This window comes from Hippocampus bargibanti, linkage group LG18 (genome assembly GCF_051943395.1).
Source record: "Hippocampus bargibanti isolate YZ-2025 linkage group LG18, ASM5194339v1, whole genome shotgun sequence".
NCBI classification, from domain to species: domain Eukaryota; kingdom Metazoa; phylum Chordata; class Actinopteri; order Syngnathiformes; family Syngnathidae; genus Hippocampus; species Hippocampus bargibanti.
Window position 1 is genome coordinate 8874705 of NC_142751.1, and position 22804 is coordinate 8897508.

General features: G+C 41.3%; 2 protein-coding genes across 4 annotated transcripts in view; both read right to left on the minus strand.

Annotated features, from left to right (window-relative positions):
* smad7 (SMAD family member 7) overlaps positions 1-9729 on the minus strand; it is a 32952-nt gene extending 23223 nt beyond the window's left edge. The window contains exons 1-5 of one of the 2 annotated variants that reach the window (XM_089019874.1): positions 8863-9729; positions 8599-8796; positions 8028-8084; positions 3480-3609; positions 2656-2709 (exon numbers count right to left, since the gene is read on the minus strand). In XM_089019874.1, coding sequence (XP_088876000.1) covers positions 2656-2709; positions 3480-3501 — 76 coding nt within the window. In that variant the 5' untranslated portion in view covers positions 3502-3609; positions 8028-8084; positions 8599-8796; positions 8863-9729. Of the gene's footprint in view, positions 1-2655; positions 2710-3479; positions 5898-8027; positions 8085-8598; positions 8797-8862 lie in introns of those variants that run through there. The other variant, XM_089019873.1, reaches the window with a different exon arrangement.
* Positions 9730-9881: 152 nt separating this feature from the next.
* The window catches only part of dym (dymeclin), a 53661-nt gene continuing 40738 nt past the window's right edge, over positions 9882-22804 (minus strand). Inside the window, exons 16-18 of one of the 2 annotated variants that reach the window (XM_089019872.1) lie at positions 22325-22438; positions 11085-11240; positions 9882-10994 (exon numbers count right to left, since the gene is read on the minus strand). In XM_089019872.1, coding sequence (XP_088875998.1) covers positions 11091-11240; positions 22325-22438 — 264 coding nt within the window. In that variant the 3' untranslated portion in view covers positions 9882-10994; positions 11085-11090. Of the gene's footprint in view, positions 11241-22324; positions 22439-22804 lie in introns of both variants that reach the window. The other variant, XM_089019871.1, reaches the window with a different exon arrangement.

Genomic DNA, 22804 nt, shown 5'->3' on the forward strand with positions numbered 1-22804 from the left:
ACGTCACAAACAAGGGGGCGGGATCTTCTGAAACTGAAACTTCCTGAGGTCATTTTGAAGTAGTTTTGGGACACTTTAAGTCATTTTTATTGGTGTTTTTCATTTGACTAAAAATATCAGCCTGCATGTTTTGGGTATTTTAGATGCTATAAAACGTTTACTGGTGTCAGTTAGGAAACAAAAAAATGGTGTCGGTTGTCCTTTAAGGATGCCCAGTAAACAGTACACAGTTAGAATGTTACAACATTTCAAAGGACTGCAGATGGAAAGTAGCTAACGGTTCAACATCTGACATATTTACTATTTAAATTAATTAACAGGCCAAATGTGGATGATACAGTGCACCTTTGTGAATAAAATAAATAGGATATGTGATTGTTTTTTAATGGGGTAGGGAATGGGGAGGTTTGTAGTTCAAAAGCACTTAAAGTTGGAAAAGACAACAGTTGCTTTGGCACAAGGCTCCACTCCAGTACATGACCTGGTTTTTGATTTGGGTGGAGTTACGTGGTTAATCACAACAGCTGAGGGGAAAAGGCTTTTAATGCCACCAAGTAGCTGTATCGATTGAGAAACCCTCATCTGGAGGGATGGTGACCGCCACGCGATCATATATATGTTGCAATCAGCACACCTTGACAGGAAGGTACCAAAATCCCCGGCCTTCCAAATGTCTTCCAAACTATGTGCAATATATGAAGGCCTTGTGCACGATCATGCCATCCAAGTGCAGCTTTGAGGCTACGCTTAAAATGTAACACGCTTCACAAGGCGACGATGACATAACCCACTGGAGCCTCTCTGGCACCGAGGCGGCAATCATCGTCTGGCTCAGTTTGTTGTGGAGGGCCGATAAACAAACAAGTGAAGACTCAGCCGCCACGGGGTAAACAAGCAAAGATGCTAAAATCAGCCCACGCGCTAACATTAAAGGCATCCAACGGCGGAGACATGTCCCGCGAACAGGACTGAAGTGTGAATAAGTGCGCATGGCTCCATGAAGACGGACTGGCAAGCAAACATGCTCGTAGGCCGCCGCGAAAGCCAGCTGGCCGCCAGCCACGCTCCAAGTGCACAGCCAGCTTCGGTGCCTCTGCACTGTTGCCATAAATCAAAGCGAAACACGGAGCTGCTTCCTATGCGCACCAACATGTATGTGAACACACATGTGAGGCAGAGACCGAAGTTTTATGAAGATGTTCAAGTTAGAAGTGCCTTTACTGTCAAGAGGGCGTGGGGGGTTTTATGTGACACTGGAGCAAAAACTGGATAGATTGCCAAATATTACGATGAATGTGGCAAAAGTGTGTCATTTTGGTGTCCCCGTTGTGAAAAAAAATTGAAAAGATGCATGGTTTTTTTTTTTAATCACTGCCATTAGCGGCTAAAGCTGGAAAATAAAAGATGTGCATTTGCTGTATGCATGAAAAAACAGAAGCATTTTGTTTTGGTCACTTATGTTTGCTTGCGAATGCTTGCAAATTTACAATTTTTGGTCCACTCTTGCAAAGACGCTTAAAGAAAATTTGTACATGTTGCAAATATTTTTTCTTGACACAAATGCTAAATTCACAATGTTTGCTAGCACTCGTCACTTGTGAGATAACAGCTTTACGCAAAAATCATCGTGATGATTTGCTTACAATCGCTATGTAGTGAAAAAAATCTGTTGTTTTGATAACTCACTAATTGTTTACACAAAATGCTAGGAGGGGAAACAACTATAGATATCAAGGACACGCACTCAGCGCAGACAAGCGCTATTAAAAACAAGTATGAAAAATTCCAACATTTTCTTCACTCACTTAACTCATTCACTGCCATTCCCGAATTTATTCGGGAATTGAAAATATGACGTAGAACGCCATTCCCGAATGTGTTCCGGTTTTGTTTTGTTTTTTTCATGCTTGGGTGCCGATAAAGCGCTGGCCATGGCCTCTGGCAATGTGTTGTGTTTTCCACAAGGGGATAGCATTTCCCGTTTGTCAAGGTTAGCGCTTTGTTCCAGCTTCAGCTGTTGTTGAACGCTATATCAACCAATACATTTCGTATGTATGCATTGCATTCTCTTTTGGACAGTCACCCTCATTTCAAGCTCATATAACACCCCTATGATTTAGGAATTAACTCTTTTTTTTTTTACTAATGAAAGAAGAGACTCATGGGTTTCTAACGCTGTATTGAATGTTTATGTAGTCCTAAAACTAAATATTCTGTGGGTTCCAGAATTTGAGTGACAATGACAAAAACCCTGGCACTGGAGTGGACACATTTTTACACAACCACTAGCAGTGAATGAGTTAATCTAAAAAATAGACATCGATTCTCAAAGTGTCATATGCTGTAAAACAAATGTTTTCCTCAGTTGATTGATGTAAAAATAAGAGCAATATCATTATGTTTAATTACTTGCCTTATAGCGAAAATGTGATTAAAACTCCCAAATGTTATCCAAAACCTGAAGACAGCAGGCATTTTTTGCCCATCGCCAACTAGTGGCCTGGCATGCATGTTTCACTAGTTCTCATCACTTAAATAGTACTCTGTAGCTTCCATATTTAATTTGTTTCTCCACTTGTATTTTAACTGTGATATACTCTATAACTTTTATTTGTTCAATTAAAATCATTTCAGAATGAATATGTGTGAGCTCACCTGGTGGTTTAAGATAATCCATGGGATAGCGGGAATAGGGAGGAGGAGGAGACTCTACATGAAGAGAGGAGAAAAATCATTAGAAAATACCTCACGGGTGATAAACCCAAGGAACATGGGGCAAAGAGGGCCCATGAGATCATTGTTATCATGCCCGCTACGTAATGCTAAACAGAAATGACACCAAAAACACTTATCATACCTCATGATTAACATAATATAGTTCGCTTAAATTTGGCACCTCCCTTGGAGGACTTCGTGAGCAAGCGAGTGAGGCCCTGAGGGCTGGCTATTGCCTTTCACTGACAGCCAGATAAACAAGTGGGCCGCCTGGCGCCAGGAGGGCCACTATCAGCGTCTAGGACAAACTCAGATAGGGGCCTCCGTGTATGTATCTCTCTCTCTTTCTCACACACATGCCTGAAAACGTCCCTGCGCACTTTTAGAAAAAGCATTCTAACAAACTCAAGGAGAAAACATGCATGTGCCATGATGAATGAATTAAAACGGGCACTTTCAAGGCACACAAAAGCACCAGAGCAGTCCTGCCCCATAATAATTACAATTACATTTTTTTTTCATTTCAGAAGCTTAAATGACAATATACTGTAATTTTTAAGAACAGAAAGACAATAATAAAGCTTTCCGTTTTAACCACATGCAGATATCTTGAGGAACTATGCAACCAAAAAATACAAGATCATTAAATATTCGTAAAATATACTTTGTTCACGGGTAAGATGAGCGTGTTTTTTTTTATTTTTTTATTTTTTTTTTTTTTGGGGGGGGGGGGGGGGTATTTTTCGAACAAAAAGTCGCCTTACCGAGTTCACAGAGGCGGCTCATGTGGTGCGGATTGCAGCAGACGAGCTCCGGGTTGACTTTCCCGTAGGATTCACAGCACGACAGCCTCTTGAGCTCCGAGGAATGCCTGAGGTCGGGCCACCTGAACACCTTGTAGAGCAGCATGGGAAGGGAGTAAGACACTTGACCCACTTTGGCGTCCACTTTGCCCGGCAGCAGCAAGCAGGGGCTGCGGGCGCCCCCCTTTGACTCCACAGCCTGCAAAAGGACCTCCAATTGTTTCTCTTTAATCTTCTTGAGCACCGAGTGGGTAAGCGCCTTCAATTCGGCCTCCGACCCGCCGTGGGACTTGGCCGCCACTTTGGCCGCTTTGCCCATGCAGCAACCCCCGGGGCCATGCGTCCCTCTGTCCACCTCCCCGTCGCCCTCCACGGGCGCGCGGCTCCGCCAAAGTCGCCGGACGAGCCCCGATCGTTTGGTCCTGAACATGCGGGACGAGATGAGGGTTCCCCGGCTAAACAACGGGCATGGTGTCCGCAAACCATGAAGATTGCCGGGTCCGAGTCCGGAGGAGGCGGCGGAGGAAGAGAGGAGGAAGGGAGCAGAAAGGCGGCCGGCCGAAGGAGCGGAGCGGCGGGGCTGCAGCAGCGCGACGCCGGAGGCGGGAGCCCGTAGGCCGGCCAGACGCAGGAGTCTGCCGCGCTGGGCCGCCGCCGGTGCTCGGCTCGCTCGCTCAGTGGCTCCCCGTTGACAACATCCGGGGGGCTTCGATCGCGCTACAACCAAGCAGCGTGACGAGAAGTTGCGAAAACGGCCCGAAAGAGGGTTTAATCCACGACGACTAAGAACCCCCCCCAAAAAGGAGCGTCTTTTTATAAACTCCGTGATATCCTTCGGCGTGGAATCCTGCGGCAGCCTTTCTCTGTATGCACACTGCGGGTCTGTGCGTGGCAATGAAGCTAGCAGACGTGAGTGAGTGTGTGTGCTCTCGGCAAGCGGGAGTGTGTGCGTGTTCGCGTGGGCTTGTGTTCGTGTGTGTCCTCTCAACTGTGCGCATTGACGCGCCCGGTCACATGGGCGTCTAGACAGCCTGTCGCTTGACATGAAATGGGATTGTGTTGTTGCGCAAACACGAAACGCGCATTATCAACCAGAGGGCGCAAAGACAAGCCGGCGTGAGCACGCTAACGTAAAACAAAAATGTCGACATGGTTTTATGCAGTAGTACTGTATAAAAAGGGTCTTTGAGCTAATGTGTGTAAATTAAAGTGTATTGCGTCGAAGCGTCGTTGTTGTTTAACATTAAAATAGGAGATTTATTTCGGAGATTTTGTCATGTTAATGTAGTTTCCTCCCCCCTCATCAAAAGATAAAGTCCTCCCTGATTTGTTTTATGTGGCAGGCCGCACCCTCGTTCCTGTTATCATTCTTGATTTGTTGCTTTGTTCATGTTTGTACTTGGCTTTTTTATGTTTTCAAACACAAAAGTAGTCAAGAATTTGTTTTGTATGCCTGCGAGAACAACTAGAGGGCAATATAAAATTCCACTACTTTGATTTTGCTCTGCTTGCTCGCGGTTTCCCCCTGCTGGACGCTTATGAAAATGATGAAAGAGATCAACTCACTTCCGGTTATGGCTCCAAGGAGATGACGCATTCAGTGGTTTGTTTCCTATGTGCAGCACGACTATGTAATGAGCCATACATATATATAGTCTGACGAAGGCGGAAGTATACGCCGAAACATGTCAGGTATATAACACTTACAATACACTGTCTGTAAGAAAAAAATCTGTTTCAAATTATATATATTTAGTTGGAAACATCCATCACCACAGCTACCCCTCACACTATCCAACTGCCTCGTGTCAACCGTTGAGACCTTCAAGTTCCTGGGAATCACAGTCACCCAGGACATGAAGTGGGAGGTCAACACCAACTCTATCCTGAAAAAGGCCCAACAGAGAATGTACTTCCTGAGGCTGCTAAAGAAGCATGGCCTGCCACAGGAGGTGCTGCAACATTTCTACACGCCTGTCATCGAATCCATCTTGTGTGCTCCCATCACCGTTTGGTTCGGGGCCACCACGAAAACGGACAAAATCCAACTTCAACGGACAGTTAGGACAGTGGAAAAAAATCATTGGCACCGCCCTACCCACTCTCGAGGACTTGCACACTGCAAGAATCCAAACTAGGGCGCGGAAAATCATACTGGACCCTCCGCACCCTGCCCACCACCTTTTCCAGCTACTTCCCTCAGGCAGGCGCTACCGATCCATGCGCACCAAATCCAGCAGACATTTAAATAGTTTCTTCCCCCAAGCGATTAACTCTTTGAACAGTAGCCCAAATGGAACTATGTAGTGCCTCTTTGCAATTTTTGATGATGATACTAGTGCAGCGTGTTCGAACGGAAACAAATCCCCTGTGTGTTCTACATACTTGGCAATAAAGATGATTCTGATATATATCCAATTTAAGTGGATAAAATTAATAATATAAAAGATAAAATAATTTCAGATATTTCTATTTCAGTGTTACAAGAAATTTTGGGACTTCTGAAGATGCGCAGGGGGAAATTTGCAATGTTAAAAAAATGTCAAGTTTAAAAGATAAATTCTCTTTTCAAATTCTCCAAAATAAAATAGATTATTCTATTAGTTAATCAGATAACTAATTATTTTGTAATACTCCGTCTCGATGAAAGTACCACATTTAGCAACGTCACAAGGTGCCTTTTTTGCCAAATAAAACTACAAAGCTTTTTTTAAAGATTATTGGTATGAGTACATCGCTAATTGTGCTTGGTCACGGGCAGTAGTCCAGACAGTGATTGAGCCAAATTTGCATTCATGTAAATGCCTCAGAGACAGACAAGAAGTTGTATGCAGGCGTCACTGGCTACAGGGCAAACTGTGGGGTAAGGGTTGAGTACATCATCGTCATGACGTGTGTGTGTGTGTGTGTGTGTGTGTGTGTGTGTGTGTGTGTGTGTGTGTGTGTGTGTGTGTGTTTAGATGCTGGGGGGTAGGGTTGGGAGTAAATGGAGACGGGGGTTGTTGTAGTCAATTGTCCATCTCTATTGTCCCATGCTCCAACAGTGGCGCCGTTTAAAATTGCCGAGCAGGGGGAAGCGGAACGGGGTTGGGGCAACATGTCTGGAAGTAATCAGTCACCAGGGGAAAGCTCTGTGGAAGTGACTCCAAGTTGTCCTTCCTCTTTATTCTACACTGGGAATGCTGGCAATGCACGAAGCGACTCTAGTCTATTTCAACAACATTATTTTGACCCTTAGAGACAATATATAGACACACACATTGTGATCCTAATGGTGACCAGAATCCCGTCACTCATGAACGTTGAAAAACCGCAATGTAGGACTCGCGACTCTTTCACTGCCAAATTTTTCTGCATGTGACTACCAGCGTGTTGAAAATTCGTCAAGAGTAATTATACTTACTATAATATATAATATACTATAATTATACTACTATATTTGAGACATGTATTACAACAGTAAACACATGTACTTATAAAAACCTGATACAGGCTTTGAGTTAACTCGGAAATTCTTTTACTGGAGGCGCTGATGGTATCGCTGAGGTTTTTAAATTAGAGAAAAACATGGTGAAGGCGACCTCTACGATGATCTTTTCTTATTACCATATTTTCCGGTGTATAAGATGCACCCCCAATGAATGGTGTATTTTCAAACTTTTTCCATATACATGTGTAAGGCGCATCGGAGTATAATGCGCACCGTCAATGAATGATTTTTTTTTTCAAATATAGTATATAAATATATAAATCCTGTGATTGTAAAGTGACCTTGAGAGTTTTTAAAGGCGCTTATAAATGAAATGTATTCTTCTTCATATATATATATATATATATATATATATATATATATATATATATATAAAGTTTCCAAATATCACATCACAAAGGACGCTTTGATCCGCTCCTCTTTTATCTACAACTGCTTGATGTCACAAAGAGGGTACAGAAAGTGCCGAAGATTCAAAAACATCAAAAACAAAGTCAGCTTTATTGTCAAATATGCTAATATGCATGACATACAGCACAGATGAAATGACAGAATTAATTTGTGGCTGTGTTGTCATATTTATGATTATGATTATTATTTTTAATTTGTTACTTCCGGGTTGAGTGAACGCTGGCGCGTGTGGCTGCCGCTGCTCACACGCAGAAAAAATATCCTGTGACTGTAAAGTGTCCTTGAGAGTTTTGAAAGGCATTTATAAATGAAATGTATTATTATTATTATTATTATTAGGCGCTACAGTAGACGCTGGGGTTATGCACTATTTCTTCTGTAGGGGGAAATGGAGTCAGCGGTTGCTGATAGTCGTTGCGGGACCTGTTGTGGTTCAATATTCACATATAAGGCGCACCTGCGTATAAGGCGCAGGGTCATCTTTTGAAGAAAATGAAGGCTTTTGGATGCACCTTACACACCGGAAAATACGGTAATTGAAATAGGTTTACGGTTTCTTTTTTAGTAGACAGGGTCTTTTTTTGTGTGAAAAAAAAATACAAACTTACCTAGCTGAGAGCTTTGCCTGTCATTCCAGCATTCGTCACCACATCCTTGTGAAGTGTCTAAAAAAACAACTGAATGATTAAATTTGATAATTCACATATCTGTGAAGGCACCATAATGCTGAAAGGTGCATACAGGTTTTGAACAAATACATGCTGCCATCTAAGCAACATCGTTTTCATGGACGCCGATGCTGATTTTAGCAAGAAAACGCCTAACCACATTCTGCCTGCATGAGTTTGTCGTAAAATAGTGCATGCACTCGACTGGCCTGCCTGCAGTCCAGACCTGTCTCCCACTTTTCAGCTCAAGTCCGGTTACATTTTTTTTCTTCGTGATATTTTTGCTGATTTTAATTACGCTTTGGAGCTCTGTTATTTTGTTTGAAGGTATTCTTGACTTTTGCTATTATCTTGTCTTTGCACTACATGGCACATTGTGAAGCATAAAATAAATCTAAGTACAGTAGTCCCCGAATCATTGAAAAACATAAGAATGGCAAAGAATTCCCATTGAGCTGACTTTTTCCCCTACTTGAGTTTGTCCTATGTAGCTACAGCTTTTCACATCCACCTTGAGGGAGGAAAGCAAAGCGGCGGCTTCATCCATCTTGCTGCCGTCACATGAAACGGGAGCCATCGGTAAGGTGACCCCGGCGGCGAGGCAGCACGAGGAGGCCATGTCACTTTGGAAGCGGTTCCATTCAGCCATCTGCCAGCTCAAATCCCCCTCCCACGTAATGAAGCTGTGAGCAGGTGAAAGCGCGCCACTCTGGAGAGAGAAGCATTAGCATTGTCCTTGACCATGCAAAAAAAAAAAAAAAAAAAAAATCCATACAATAGCGTGAAATTCTCTGGGGTAGTGGCAGCCATTTTGTCCTTTTTACCTCCTCGCTGATGGTTTTCTTGTCTCTTTCTTGGGTGCAGCCTCAGTGAGCAGGAGGAACATCATAAAGTGATGGAAAAGTTTATGAGACATCAGTTCAGTGAGTGTCAAATGATTTTTGTTTTCTTTACACAAATATTACAATCTATTTTTGGATGGCGACAGTTTGATTCAGGAATAGATTAATTCTATCTCCATTGATCCAAGAATAGATTCATTTTATCTTCATAATTTCCAATGAGGGGGAAAATACTGTAATTTAAAGATACAAAAATCAAAGGTGGTGCGGAATTGTCGAGTGTCATTTCCTCACTTGATCCAACGGTGTTTCATTTTGTTCAATATGTGACACTAATGCTCTGCTGTTTTGATACTGATATCTTTATTCAAGCCCCATCTGGAAAAGTAAAATTCACCTTTTAATATACTTTAATCAAGTATGTATGCTGAGCAATAAGTATTTTGTTGTTCATCCAGATTGAGGGGCCATTTATAATAATAATAATAATAATAATAATAATAATAATAATAATAATAAAAACAAGAACAAGAACAAGAACAAAAAAGACCCAATAAATAATTAAATGCAAACCCTAAACATGCATAGAAAGATACAAACAATAACACCTGTCCCGTCATACCGAAATGGAAACATTTTACTTTGGGTTGGTTGTTATATTCCAAATTTTAACAGACCAAATGCTTTCAAATGGTGCTATAGATGATTAGGGGCACACAGAACAGTATAAAAAAATACAAAAATCAATAAAAGTAAAAAGTTGCCTAGAAATTTAAAATGATATGGAAAATAAGATTGATTGTGATCACATTAAAAAGTGCAAGTGTGAGAAAAAAGATCAGCAAATTCAAAGGTGTATTTTTTGACAAAAAAATCAAATTTAAAGTAATGTATTTTTAATTAAAAAAACAGAAATATTAATAATAAACCTATGTTATTTGAAAAACCTGTGTTCATTGTCATTACATTATGTCTCTTTTTATTCTCTTCTTTAAAAAAATGAGTCATGTCAATATTTCAACTTTATCCCATATGCATTATTTTAAATTCCCTTAGTCTTAAAATACATCAATATTTTTTGAGAGAAAAACAGTTGGACTATGAACAGAGTGTTGAAGAAAATAAAAAAGGAACATTTCAAGAATGTAACGCTGTAACTCTGCCAACACATTTGCTCACAGTGACGGCAAATGAAATACTTTTGACTTGATGCCTGCAAATATGTGGAATTTTCATCGTCAAAGTGAAGAAAGCAAAGTCAAATTTAGAAGTGAGCGTGTTCCATAAAGGTCCTTTTAATGCAGGAAAATGGTCATGGTGGTACCATTGGTTATTTATTATTATTATTATTATTATTATTATTATTATTTACATTGACGCGTTTTCATGCTTAGATCAAATCAAGTCATCGAGTGGCAGTGAACTATGTTTAAGTGCGTTGAAGAGCTAGTAGACAAAAGCAATGCTTTACCGCCATGTTGCTTTCAACAATCTATGTTGAAATGAGTCCAAAAGTTTAATTTTAGGTTAAAGTACGTTTTTATTGCCATCTTGTGGGATTTATAGGAAATCAAGTATTGTATTTTTTAATTATGGCGTACTGAGCGAGAAAGTATATATTTTTCCAATTGATTTTGAGTTTTTTTTTTTTTTGTTTTGTTCAGTGTGGTCCTAAAGCTCCTACAGCAGCCAAGCTTTGCACACAAAAAAGATAATTCATTATAAAAGTGAGAATTTTACTGCATATTGGTGAAATAAATGCATATATTGTTGCAAATTCAGTGCATCTGTATGTTATTGTACTACGCATGAAGTCCTCTTTGCATATGTTTTAATTGACCTTTTTTTTTTTAAGGAGAAACAACAACCAGGATTATTATCGGTCGCTGCTCTCCGTAACGTAGCCCACCAACGGGAAGCTTTAACATGCATTGTGGAAACAGGTCATGCCCCCCAGGTTGATTCCCAGCGGAGAAGCCAGAAGGATTGTTTTGGTTTACGACATAATGAGGTTGCGCTGCGACACCGCTGTAGCACAAGGTTGAGGCACTTCCAAAGCGGCGTCCTATAAAAAGCAACACACACTAACACACTCACGCCGACGCACGCGCACTCAATAGTACAAAGTATCAGTCTGTACTGGGACAAAACGCACCCAGCCTCAGCCGGAGTCCATGCTGAAGAGCTCGATGCCTTGAGGCGACCAATGGAGACCTACTCCCGAATTGAAGACCAGCGACCATACGTATGGGACGAAAAAGTCCTCGGGCTGATCCTCCTCCACATATTTGAATTTCAGTTCTGGGAATTTCTAGACAACAAGAGGGAAGTTAGGGAATGTGATTAGGGTGCATGGAGTGGGATGGTACATTCGAGAAAAAAAAGTCACACACCTCATGTCTCAGCGTTCCGATAGAAAGCAAAAAAAAAAAAACCTTTGTTTCCAATCATGACTGATTTTAAAAAAACTTGGTATCTTAGTTCAACATTTGTAAACAAGTCCATACATGTACTTAACCTGATATTGTCCACATTTTACCTGCACGGGTTTGGATTGGATCGGATTGGATTTACCTTTATTAGTTTGCGATGAAAGATATTTTTTACAAACGAGATGTCGATATAAAGCGAGTAACTACCGTATTTTCCGGTGTATAAGGCACACCCAAAAGCCTTCATTGTCTTCACAAGATGACCCTGTGCCTTATACGCAGTTGCGCCTCATATGTGAAGTCATGTTGATGCACAACACGTCAGGCAACTACTGTCAACAACCACCATGTGTCTACTGTAGCGCCTTATAATGTGCTGTGCCTTATATTTGGAAAACGTTCATATATTATTCAGTGATACCTCTGTTTTCGACCATAATCCGCTTCAGAAAGCTGTTCGAAAACCGCTTTGTTCAAAAACCGAAACAGCACTTTCCATTAAAATCAATGTAAAAAATCTTAATCCGTTCAAAGTCTAGAAAACAACTTTTTAACTATTGGATCGCATAAAACGGATAAAAACTTAATAATAGAGCAGGTCATGTGTAAAATTCTAAAAAAACAAACTTATTTTCACTAATTTTTAACATCAACATTAACATCTGTACATACAAATCTCTATCTTTCTGCCACGGGGTGTGTTGGCACCTATACCAGCTGTCTTTGGGCAAACACAGGGCACACTAACTTTTCAAACCATTCTCTGCTTGCTTTAAAATCATACTATTCAGGAAATCTTCACCAAATATGTCAGCATTTTTGCAAAAATAAAACAACAATATTAATGCGTCGGTCACAATGAGACAATGAGGAAGACGTGACATCTAAGGAAGTGACGTAGACGGAAGCACGGGGTAGTCGAGTGATGCATTCAGATGCACTCAGTTTATTTGAGAACCAAATTTCGGTTGTATAGCGGGGCATTAAAAATATGACATTTTTGGTTGAAAACTGAATGGGATGAGAACCGAGACGTTCGAAAACCGAGGTTTGACTGTATTTGGAAAACATTTTGTGTGTGTCTTATAGTCCGGTGTGTCTTATATATGGACATTTTGAAAATACACCCTTCATTTGCCTTATACTCCGGTGCACCTTCTACACCGGAATATACGGTAGTTTTTATTTACATAACTATTTTTTTAACATAAAAAATATATTAAACCAACTGTATACATTTGTATATAATTTCCTTGCATTGTATTGCCAGGCTACCTGTCCGCTCCAGGTACATTTTCAGCGACAGGCTTCTCAGTGATCACTCTTCATGAGCAACTACAGTCGTGGCAGATGTAATTCCACCTGACTGTGAGGTTAAATTGCTTACAGCTTCCCGCGGGACATGGTTCAAGTCTGGGGTCCAATGACTGACCTCTTAACTAATGCGCCCGCGTCGCCTTGTGACCCAGGCGCATCGACGGCTACCGTCGGCCAAATAAAAGCGGTGACGTGTGGCTCATCCACGGGGGAAATAAAAAGGAAATAACTTTGCTCGATGTGTCTGACCCGTGTTCATGAACAGGTAACCGCATCGGGGAGTGTAATAAAATGAACCCAAACATAGCGCGGTGTCATTTTGCACAACAGGTTGACCTTTTTGTTTGCGCCTGCGGCGACGAGGTGCCGAGTTACATGATTACTCGCTAATAGCAGTCAGACTCCCACTGGTCTGGCTCGGTGTGGACCACACTTGTTCATAGACACACATACGCGCATTGTTGTGCTATTGACACTGCAGTCCAGACGACAAACAACACTGGCTCGGGTGTCAATAAAGAGCCGGAAATTGAGTTAGATATTAGGGTTGGGAAATTATAAAGAAATTATATTACATAGATAGGAGTTCTGTTTGTGGGGGAGTTCCTACCATTATAGCCTTCTCATTAACCAACACATATACTGTATAATGCCTGCAGAACGGCGGTCCAGTGGTGATTATGACCAAAATACCAATTCCTCTCAAAACTAGAACTGAAAGTAAGAGAACAAAAATGTCACCACAATAGAGTTTCCACGATGAAACGTATGGAGCGACTGATGTGGAATATTTGATGAGCTGGTGTCTACGAGACAGCCGTCGATGCACAAAACAGCGGTCAGATAATGGCGCCCCTGCATTGTCAACACGACACAATGTGCGTTTGTATGAGTATGTGTAGGTTCTGGCATATGGCCTGTGACCCCGGTAGATTTGGTGTCTGGGTCATTATGACAGAGATAGTGTCGCGGCAAATAGGGATAGGAAGAACTCAATAGAGTGCGTCTTTCACCACAGCTGATAACTGACCGGCATGTGCCTTTATATGACATGCATGTGTAGGCAGCAGAATATAATCACATCGCTTGTAAATTATTGATGTCCTACTTCCGCCTACCTGCTGTTAGCTGCGTTTGGCCTGGAAGGTGGATCTTGTGTTTTTCTGCCAGCATGTTTGGCAGAGGCCATCTAGTATGAATGTATCACTGATGGACCATACATTAGAGTTAGTTTTTGGCTAACATAGCAGCAATGTGGATTTAAAGGGCAACCAACGTCACTTTTTTTGTTTTTTAACTGACATCAGAAAAACGTTTTATAGAATCTTAAATACCCAAAACACGCAGTATGATATTTTTATTCAAATGCAAAACACCAATAAAAATGACGTAAAGTGTCCAAAATCTGCAAAAAAATTGAGCTGCGAATTGGGCATTTTCAGAAAGTCCCATCCCCAGTTCGTGACGTCACGCCAAGACGACTTGCATTGCTGGAGGATCCAAACAATGGCTTCAGATTGGGAGAATTTGCTTTCTTGTTACACATCCAGTTATGAATATGATTCAAATAGTTCTGAAGAGGAAAGCATACATGTTTGCAATCGATTAAAGAGTTATATGTGCCATTTTGAGGAAACATTGGGGGAAAATCTCTCACCCCCCCAAAAAAAGAGGCACAAAATGGCGACCTCAGTGGCCACCTCTGCTTCCACAGGCTGATAAATTCCTTATATGGAGCTTGGATGCCCTCTTCTGGCGGCTTTTGGGTGCAACACGGTTCTCAGACCAAACATGTACAGCGAAATACATTGATGAAGGACTGCTACAATGTGTCTTTTTTTCGGTCAGGGGGCAGTCCTTTCATGACGTCACGTACGGACTCGTCACCAACTCAAAAACAAGACTTCCTGAACATTCAGAGCGAGTCTTAAAACGTAAAATATAGTTATATGCGGTGGAATCTTTTTAAAATACGCCCAGTAGAAGTCATTTGAAGCCATTTTACAAATTATGGACACAACTTGTCCGGAGACGTCGGTTGTCCTTTAAGGCTTTGTCTATCGTACTCTAACATGGGCAAATAAAGGTCTCATCTTATTTTGGGGAAAATTGTAACTCTCAAGAGTTTCCTTTCCAAGAGGCTTTGTCAGCGAACTAAAGTCTTTTACTGGTACAGTAGTTTCGGAGATAGCTACATCCATGGCTCGCTCGATAGATCGGTTTGGTTAATTTGTCTTCTGTAACGTAGTTGTGTGTGAAGCTAATTTTGATTAGCCTTGCTCGATATTGTTTGGTTAAACTGATGAATCTCTCTGGTTCAAGTTCTTCACGGTGTTAGAAGATGGTAGGAAAATCAGCAGGAATCAAGGTGGTGTACAAATATTTAAAAGTGTTCTATCAGATATCCACAAATCGAAATAAAATTGTCAAAATTAATTATAATGTTAAAAATGTTAACAAAATATTAAGCATGAAATTAAGTTTGCTTTTTTTGCTAATGTTTTATTTCAATTGAATATAAAAATAATCTGTATGCTTTCATAGAGGATGAAGGTAACCTGATAACATTTGCAGTTGAGCAGCTGAAATTCTCTGTATATGGATAATTTTAATTAAAAAAAAATCTGGAAATGATTAATCTGACAATGAATTGGTTGTCGATTAATCATTGCACCTCAGGCAGCTACCAAATTGATTGCTGAGCATTTTCATGTCAATGGGGATTTACTACCAGAAGATGATTTTGGTAGACATCCAACATATGTTGCATTTAAAGCCTTTGCGCTAGTTCAAATACTTAAATTATATCTGCTTTCAATCATCCGAGTGTCTCGACACTGAGAAAGAGCGCCTCATCATCGGGACGCCACTCGCGTTTTTTAGGAACAGATGGAACAAATCAGCGCTTCCGATGTCTGGCCAAGCCCATTTCCCAAAATGATAACAAGCTGTAAACGTGCCGTCCTGTCATGACGGCGGGCCAGCGGTTACTCTCAAAAGCTGTCATGAGAGAGAATTGGGAGCAGAAAAGATGCGGATTAGGCCACCAACACAAATGTCGTATAAAAATCAGAGCTTGATGACTTCAGCTCCTGCAGGAAGAAAAATAGCAACCAGAATGGTAGCAACATACTGGTTACATATCGCATATTGCAAATATTTACAGTACAATATGAGTTGCCCCTTAATTATTTTTATTACTGTATATGATTGTTTTTGTACCAATATTCAGTCACCACTATTTATCAACAGAACAACGTCACATTTTCTGGTGAATACGGTGCACCGGAGTATAAGGCGCACCCCTAATGAATGGTGTATTTACAAACCTCTTCGATAAATAAGCTGCACTGGACGATAAGGCGCACCTCAATGATATATCGATAGTCCCGGTTATATCGATACTATTTCTATGCACGCACAGAGAAAATTACATGCAAACAGGGTCGGATATAGCGATAGTCCCGGTTATAGCGATATTTTTTCGGACTCCCTTGAATATCGATATAACGAGACTTTACTGTATAATATATAAATACACAAAAGTGTTTCAAATATAAGGCACACCACATTATAAGGTGCTCGGTGAGTCGGTGGCTGCTGACAATAGTAGCAAGGCCCGTTGTGGCTCAATATGACTTCAAACATAAGGCGCACCGGCGTATAAGGCGCAGGGTCTTCTTTTGAAGAAAATTAAGGCTTTTGGTTGCACCTTATACATTGGGAAATATGGTACTTTTTCTGTTCATTTTGTGCACAGAACTGTCACTGCTTGGATGGACCTACGCCTTGAATGTTATCGCTGGCACAATGATCATTATCGTATCACACATTGTGACTACAGCTGAGAAACGTGAAAAAACATCAATTCATTCTTATTTTCACACTTGTGAAACAATTACAACTGGTAATCAGCTATTCATCAGACAAATGAGGATGATTTTCCTTGAGTATATTGATTGGTCATCGCCATATCACAAAACTGTCATTACGGGCAAAATATGGTGGTATATAGAATATGTCCACACCATCCCGTCGCTCCTGGCGCTCATATGAGTTTGTCTCGGCCCACTTGGCCTAAGCTACTTTCTGTTCATTGCGTGCCCTTGCCTTTGGACACAGACCGGCTGGCCTCATGTGTTCACCGAGGGACGACGTGTTCCCTTCCTTTCATTTCCCTCCCCTTTCCCTGTGCTGTGCTATCAAGAGCTGGGCTAGACGGAGAAGAATGCTGAGCTGTGAAGCAAGCTTAAACCACCCTCAAACGTGCAAAAACACAAAAACAAGTGCAATGTGTCAAAAACAAACTACTCACAAAGCGACACACAAGCAGAGCACAGTGATCTGTCCAAAACAAGCCCAACTATTACCAATCTTACAAGGCTCACGGTCACGAGGAAGTGGATTTTGTGTTCAAACCGCATTGGAAGGACGAATGGATTCATGGTCTGCCATGACAATGTTTTATCATCTGCTTTGTGTTTGTCTCATAGCAAAGATAGATGAAATACAAATGCTCATTTTGCTTAATCCTGTCATCTGTTTTCTGGTTCCGCTCAACATTCCGCTCAGTGCAAACTACCAATCAACAAAAGCTTTAATAAGTCAGTCGCCTCACTTCGCCTAATGTCAGCATGGCAGTGACATACTAGTGAGGATATTTGAACAATATTCAATCTGTCTTATTTGGATCAAAAACTTATAATGCTCTGGGAAGTACAGATTTAACTCATTCACTGCCCGACATGCAAAAATGTGTCCACTGCAGTGCCAGGGTTTTTGTCGTTTTCAGTCAAATTCTAGGACCCACATAATATTAAGTTTTAGGACTACATAAACATTCAATGCAGAGTAAGAAATCTTAGACTCTCTTCTTTCATCAGAAAAAAAGTTAATTCCAAAATTATAGGAGTCCGGATTTATCTGAGCTTGAAATGGGGGCGGCTGTCCAAAATACAATGCAATACATACATATTGATTTATATAGCGATTTAATAACAGCTGAAGCTGTAAATAAGTGCTAACTTGGACAAAAAGCAAATTCGGCCCCCTTGTGGAAGGGAAAAAAACATTGCCAGAGGTCTGGCCAGCGCTTTATCGGCACCCCGGCAAGAAAACCAAACCCCGAACAAATTCTGGAATGGCGCTCGCTGTCATATTTTCAATTCCGAATAAATTTGAGAATGGCAGTGAGTTAATAAGCTAAAAAAAACACTGGTAACTTTCAAAATGTTAAACGTTATGTTACATTTCATAATTCAGACTTGAAACTTTTATTAAATCGGGCACGGCAAAATATCTCCATCATCTATTACTTTCCGACAGACAGTCTTCGAGGGCTGAATGTGTATTACTAATTCACCTTGCAATCATTTGTGTATTTGTGAGATCATTTCATAATGACACAAGGTCACTTTGACTTCTTTGGCAGGCCTTTGTGTCTGTGAACAGATTGCTTAATGTGCTGAAATCATGCAATTTGTGTAATTTCAAATCAAATGAAGGAGCTACTGCAAGGATGATTAGTCTGTTAAATTAAGCCGTTTGTAATCAGCGAAACCGTCTTCAAAATAAAAACATTCAACTCAAAACAGTGATTTCCTGGCTGCTTGTTTCCATGACAATTGTGTTTATGGAGATGCATTGCAGCCTTTTTCTACCTAGCTAAAAATACCCCCCAAGAAAACATTGGCAGGAGTGCCACAGTGTCCAACAGACGTGTTAAATTTTAAACCCATATGCTGACCCTCGGTATAGAGAATAAAAAAAAACTACACTCCGTAAGACTGTTTATATGTTTGGGTGTGTGGTGCTATTTTTTCAGGTTAGCAACAGAGTTTAAATGAGCTCATCGGTTAACCGTCAAGACCCTGTTTTTGGATTGGATTGGCCTGTATTAGTCTCACAGTGAAGAAATTTACATTTCACAGTAGCAAAGTTATGAAAGGAAGAGGAAAGGGAAGAAAGAAGTTAATAAACAAAATATAGGAGCTGCTGGAAAGGCAGCCACTCTCTTGAAGTCAAAAGAAGCAAAAAAGGAAATATTGTGACAAAACACAAAAGACACAATCTTCCACTTTAAGCACTTTCCGCACCCCCTTTGTTGCGCAAGGCAGTTCTAGATGAAAGAGGACAGGATCAAAGCCTCCTTTTCACCAGTGAAACAAGGACATCATGGTGGAATGTCCACATCTACTACACGCTAAATGTTGAAAGCAAACACAAAGCTGTAGCATCCATTGAAAAAAAGAGATTGTCTCACATCTCCTGTTCCATGTAAATCCGCTTAAATTCCAAGCTGCGACAGTTCCACAAACACATCGACGTGCCTTTCTTCTTATCGCGAGCTAATCATGTTTTGGATTGGATTTACCTTTATAGTCTCACATAAAATTGCCTTCGTAGTCTCACAGTGGATACGTTTACATTTCACAGCAAGCAAAGTTATGAAAGGAAGATGAAAGGAATGAAAGAAGTAGAAACAAAATACATGTTTGAGCCAATAATTTTGATTTGTGTGTGAGACTTCATATGTGGCGCATTGTCACTGATGTGAGAAAGTTGCTGTCCACAGCGGTCTGACAGAGGAGCAGGTACTGAGCAAAACCTCCAAAATAGTCCCCCCTCCCACCCCCTTCGGCCCATCCTCAGGAGCCAGAGAGTCTGTCGGTTATCGTTATCGTTGCTCAATAAGGAAGGTTTTGGTCGGCCTAAACAACACATTCCACACCCATGGCCCGTTCACTGAAACAACACACACCAACAAACGAGACATAGGGGTGGTCGGCTTTTAACACTTTCAGTTTCGACAGACTGGTGCTTTTTTTCGGGTGTGCTTTAAACTAACAGGACTCTTGTAGTGTTCCGACAACAGTTATAATAAAAAAAAAAAAAACACATGAACAATAAAAATAACAATAAAAAAAAATCTGGACACAAACTATTAACGTCACAGAAATGCCTTTGGGAACAATGTGACAAGTCTGTGTTGAAACTCGAATGCTTTTAAGGTCGTTTCCTGTCAAAAAATGCACTTCTGTCTAATCTCTCAATGAGCAGAAAGGGAAAAAAAGTGGCGCAGGGTGCCACAGATTCCCAAAATGACTCAGAGTGCTTTTGACAAAGTGATGATTAATCATCAGTTATGCAAACGTAAAACTGGTACGGAGACCTTCATAAATTCCTACAAGAGGAATAAAAGTCGTCTATTTCCTCAATGTTATCTGTAAATCAATCTAAGGTGAAATTCAATTTCATCAATCTAACCTAAAGAAAATGTTGCAGCCATAGAATCATGAAAGCTCACACAATTTTCACATATTTTGCCAAAGAAATAAGAGTTATGATCATGAAAGCGTCGGGATGGGTGGAACATAAGTTGTCGCGCTTGCTGCTTAAAAGGGTTGCGAAGGACAAATGCCAAAAATTGGCAAAGAAGCCCGAATAAATTCAAGGAAACGTGAGCAAGCCCCAAAGTCAACGATCTCGGACCCAATTTAACGATAATCTTTCGCCGCTATTTTGGCATCATTCTCTACACGTTCGCTGCCAAGAGCTTTTAGCAGTAATTACCAATTCATTGATGATTCCACATGACATTATTCCAGCCTATGGATTTTTACGCTGGGGGCTGAGTAGCCGAATGAGCTCAACACATGAAAGCATGCATGAGGTGTGGAGAAAGGGGGAGAGAGACAGCTGTTTGTTTGAGCGATGGCACCATCAAATTGTGGCCTGTGTATCCCGGAGGAGACATTGACCAAATTGTCTCTTTATTTCACGGCGCCCTCTGGAGGTACAAAAGGACTTCGATGAGGGTGGCACGTCAATGAGAGCGCCAGCGCGGATGTAAAAACAATGTATATGGAATATATACGTGAACTCACGAGGATTGCGCTGTTGGCGTTGCGTTATACGAGCGACCAAACATATAAAATATTTCTTTCCCACAAAATAGTGAAAAGGGGGAAGCTAACTGCTGTCGCTACAATTTGAACAAAATGTACAGGGTGGGATTCCGGTATTACTTTCTGCATATATTTTTTACTTTATTTTATTTTTGCATTTTTCACAGAATCGATGAAAAGGTTTCTTCAGCCGTCATCTGGACTTCTTTGAAGGTGTCGGATGTTTCGCTTCTTATCCAAGAGGCTTCGTCAGCGAACTAAAGTCTTGCGGGTAGTTTCGGCCCTATATATATATATATCACTACTGTCCAGACACTGCTATGATAGGTCCCCTCAGGTTGGGGGGGGCAGAGAACTACTCCCTGCGGCTCCACTGATTGTTCCTATTGTCCTGACTAACGACTGGCCTGATTGCCCCACTTCGTCCGGTATCACCTCATCAGTATAACTAATCCTATGTTATATTGCCTAAGCAGGCTGTTGTACGAACGATCCAAATTGAACCTCACACCACCATATCGGTTTAGTGAAGGATTTTGCTGTTTCATGATAATAGCTTCTTTTACTCCCCTTTCAAACCATCTATGTTCTTTCGCTAAGATTTTAACCTCATTGTCATCAAATGAGTGGTTGCTAGCTTTTAGGTGCATATGTACTGCCGATTGAGGCCCACTAGTTATTATGCCTGCGATGTTGATAAAGTCTTTTTTTTGAGAATTTGTTTTGTCTCCCCAATGTACTGCGCTTTACAATTTTCATTCTTATAATGTATTGAATAACCTACATTACTTTGTTTTTCATTTGGCAGCCTCTTTTGGATGCACTAATTTTTGCCTTAAAGTGTTTATCGGTTTGAAATTAGTAGGAATTTTGTGTTGACAAAGGACTCTTTGTAGGAATAAACAAATGTGGCTGCTCATAGTAGTTGCGGGACCTATAGTGGCTCAATATTACTTCACATATAAACCGCACCGGCGTATAAGGCGCAGGGTCCTCTTTTGAAGAAAATCAAGGCTTTTGGGTGCGCCTTATACACCAGAAAATACGCTACACCATCTTAGAGCAACGTGGCTGAAAGACAGCTAACTTCTTGACATGCTCAAATGACACATCGGAGCTGTCCACATGGCTCATCGAGGGCTACATCACCTTGCGACGGTGGCGACGGCACGCACCATGTGCCATCCCTCTTCCAAATGCTAGCAAGACAAATGCCTCGTGGCAGGTATAAAACACGGAAAGAATGATGAAATACGCAATTAAGAGCTTCGGCGGAGCCGAGCGGGGGGAAAGACGGGATACATTTTTCCTCGCTGATTAATGCCGCAGCTATGGGAGGGGCCGGTGTTCGCAAACCAAGCAGCAGTGGTGGGAGTGTTGGGTAACGAAGAATTGTGGCAGATTTATATCCGCACACCTCTGCCCCTCAACCTCCCCTTACCCGATCGTATATGCCTGTGACAAAGTGCCCCCGGGCCCTATCCCATCTCCTTGAAATTTCATTATATGTTCGCATGGAGCGGACCCAGTAGGGACGGAAGCAAGATGGGCGTTATGGCTAATGAGATTGGGGTTTGGCCTTTTGTCACATGTCCCAGTGGCTCTTTCCATCTCTCTCTCAGGTTTTCCCTCACCGTAATTCCTTTCCCACCTGTTCACATAACTTTATGGTGCCAAGTCACCGCCGCGATCCCTACGCATGAATTGTGATTATGAGCTGCTCCAAGAGCCTTTGTTACCTTCAGCCTGTCGATAGGCATGGCCTGGGCTCCTTTCATTATAACCTCCTGGACCCTTTCCACGGACAGATCACTTCCGGCTTGGTCCAAACGCTGGCTGAAGAAGGCGATCACCTGGAAAGGTTACAAAGGTTATTATAAAAAGGAACTTAAGTGTGTTTAATCAACTAGGAAAGGAAGTTTTTATGACTACGTTGTCAAAATGATTTCTGGTTAGTTATATCTGGTCCTGTGGTTTTGTTTTGGTGATGGACATAACACGCATCATTTGTGCAGAAGTCGGAGCATACCTTAGTCCAGCGGCTCCCAATGTTTTTTTTTCCCCTGGGGCCTTTAAGGTATGTCGGATAAATACAACAAAAATAATATGAGATAGCCTGCATGAAAACTGCAGTATTTTCGAAACATAAAAATAAACACGAAACCATGACACGAGGAATGTTGTATCATATTTGGCCACAACACTCTTTGGTCGCTATG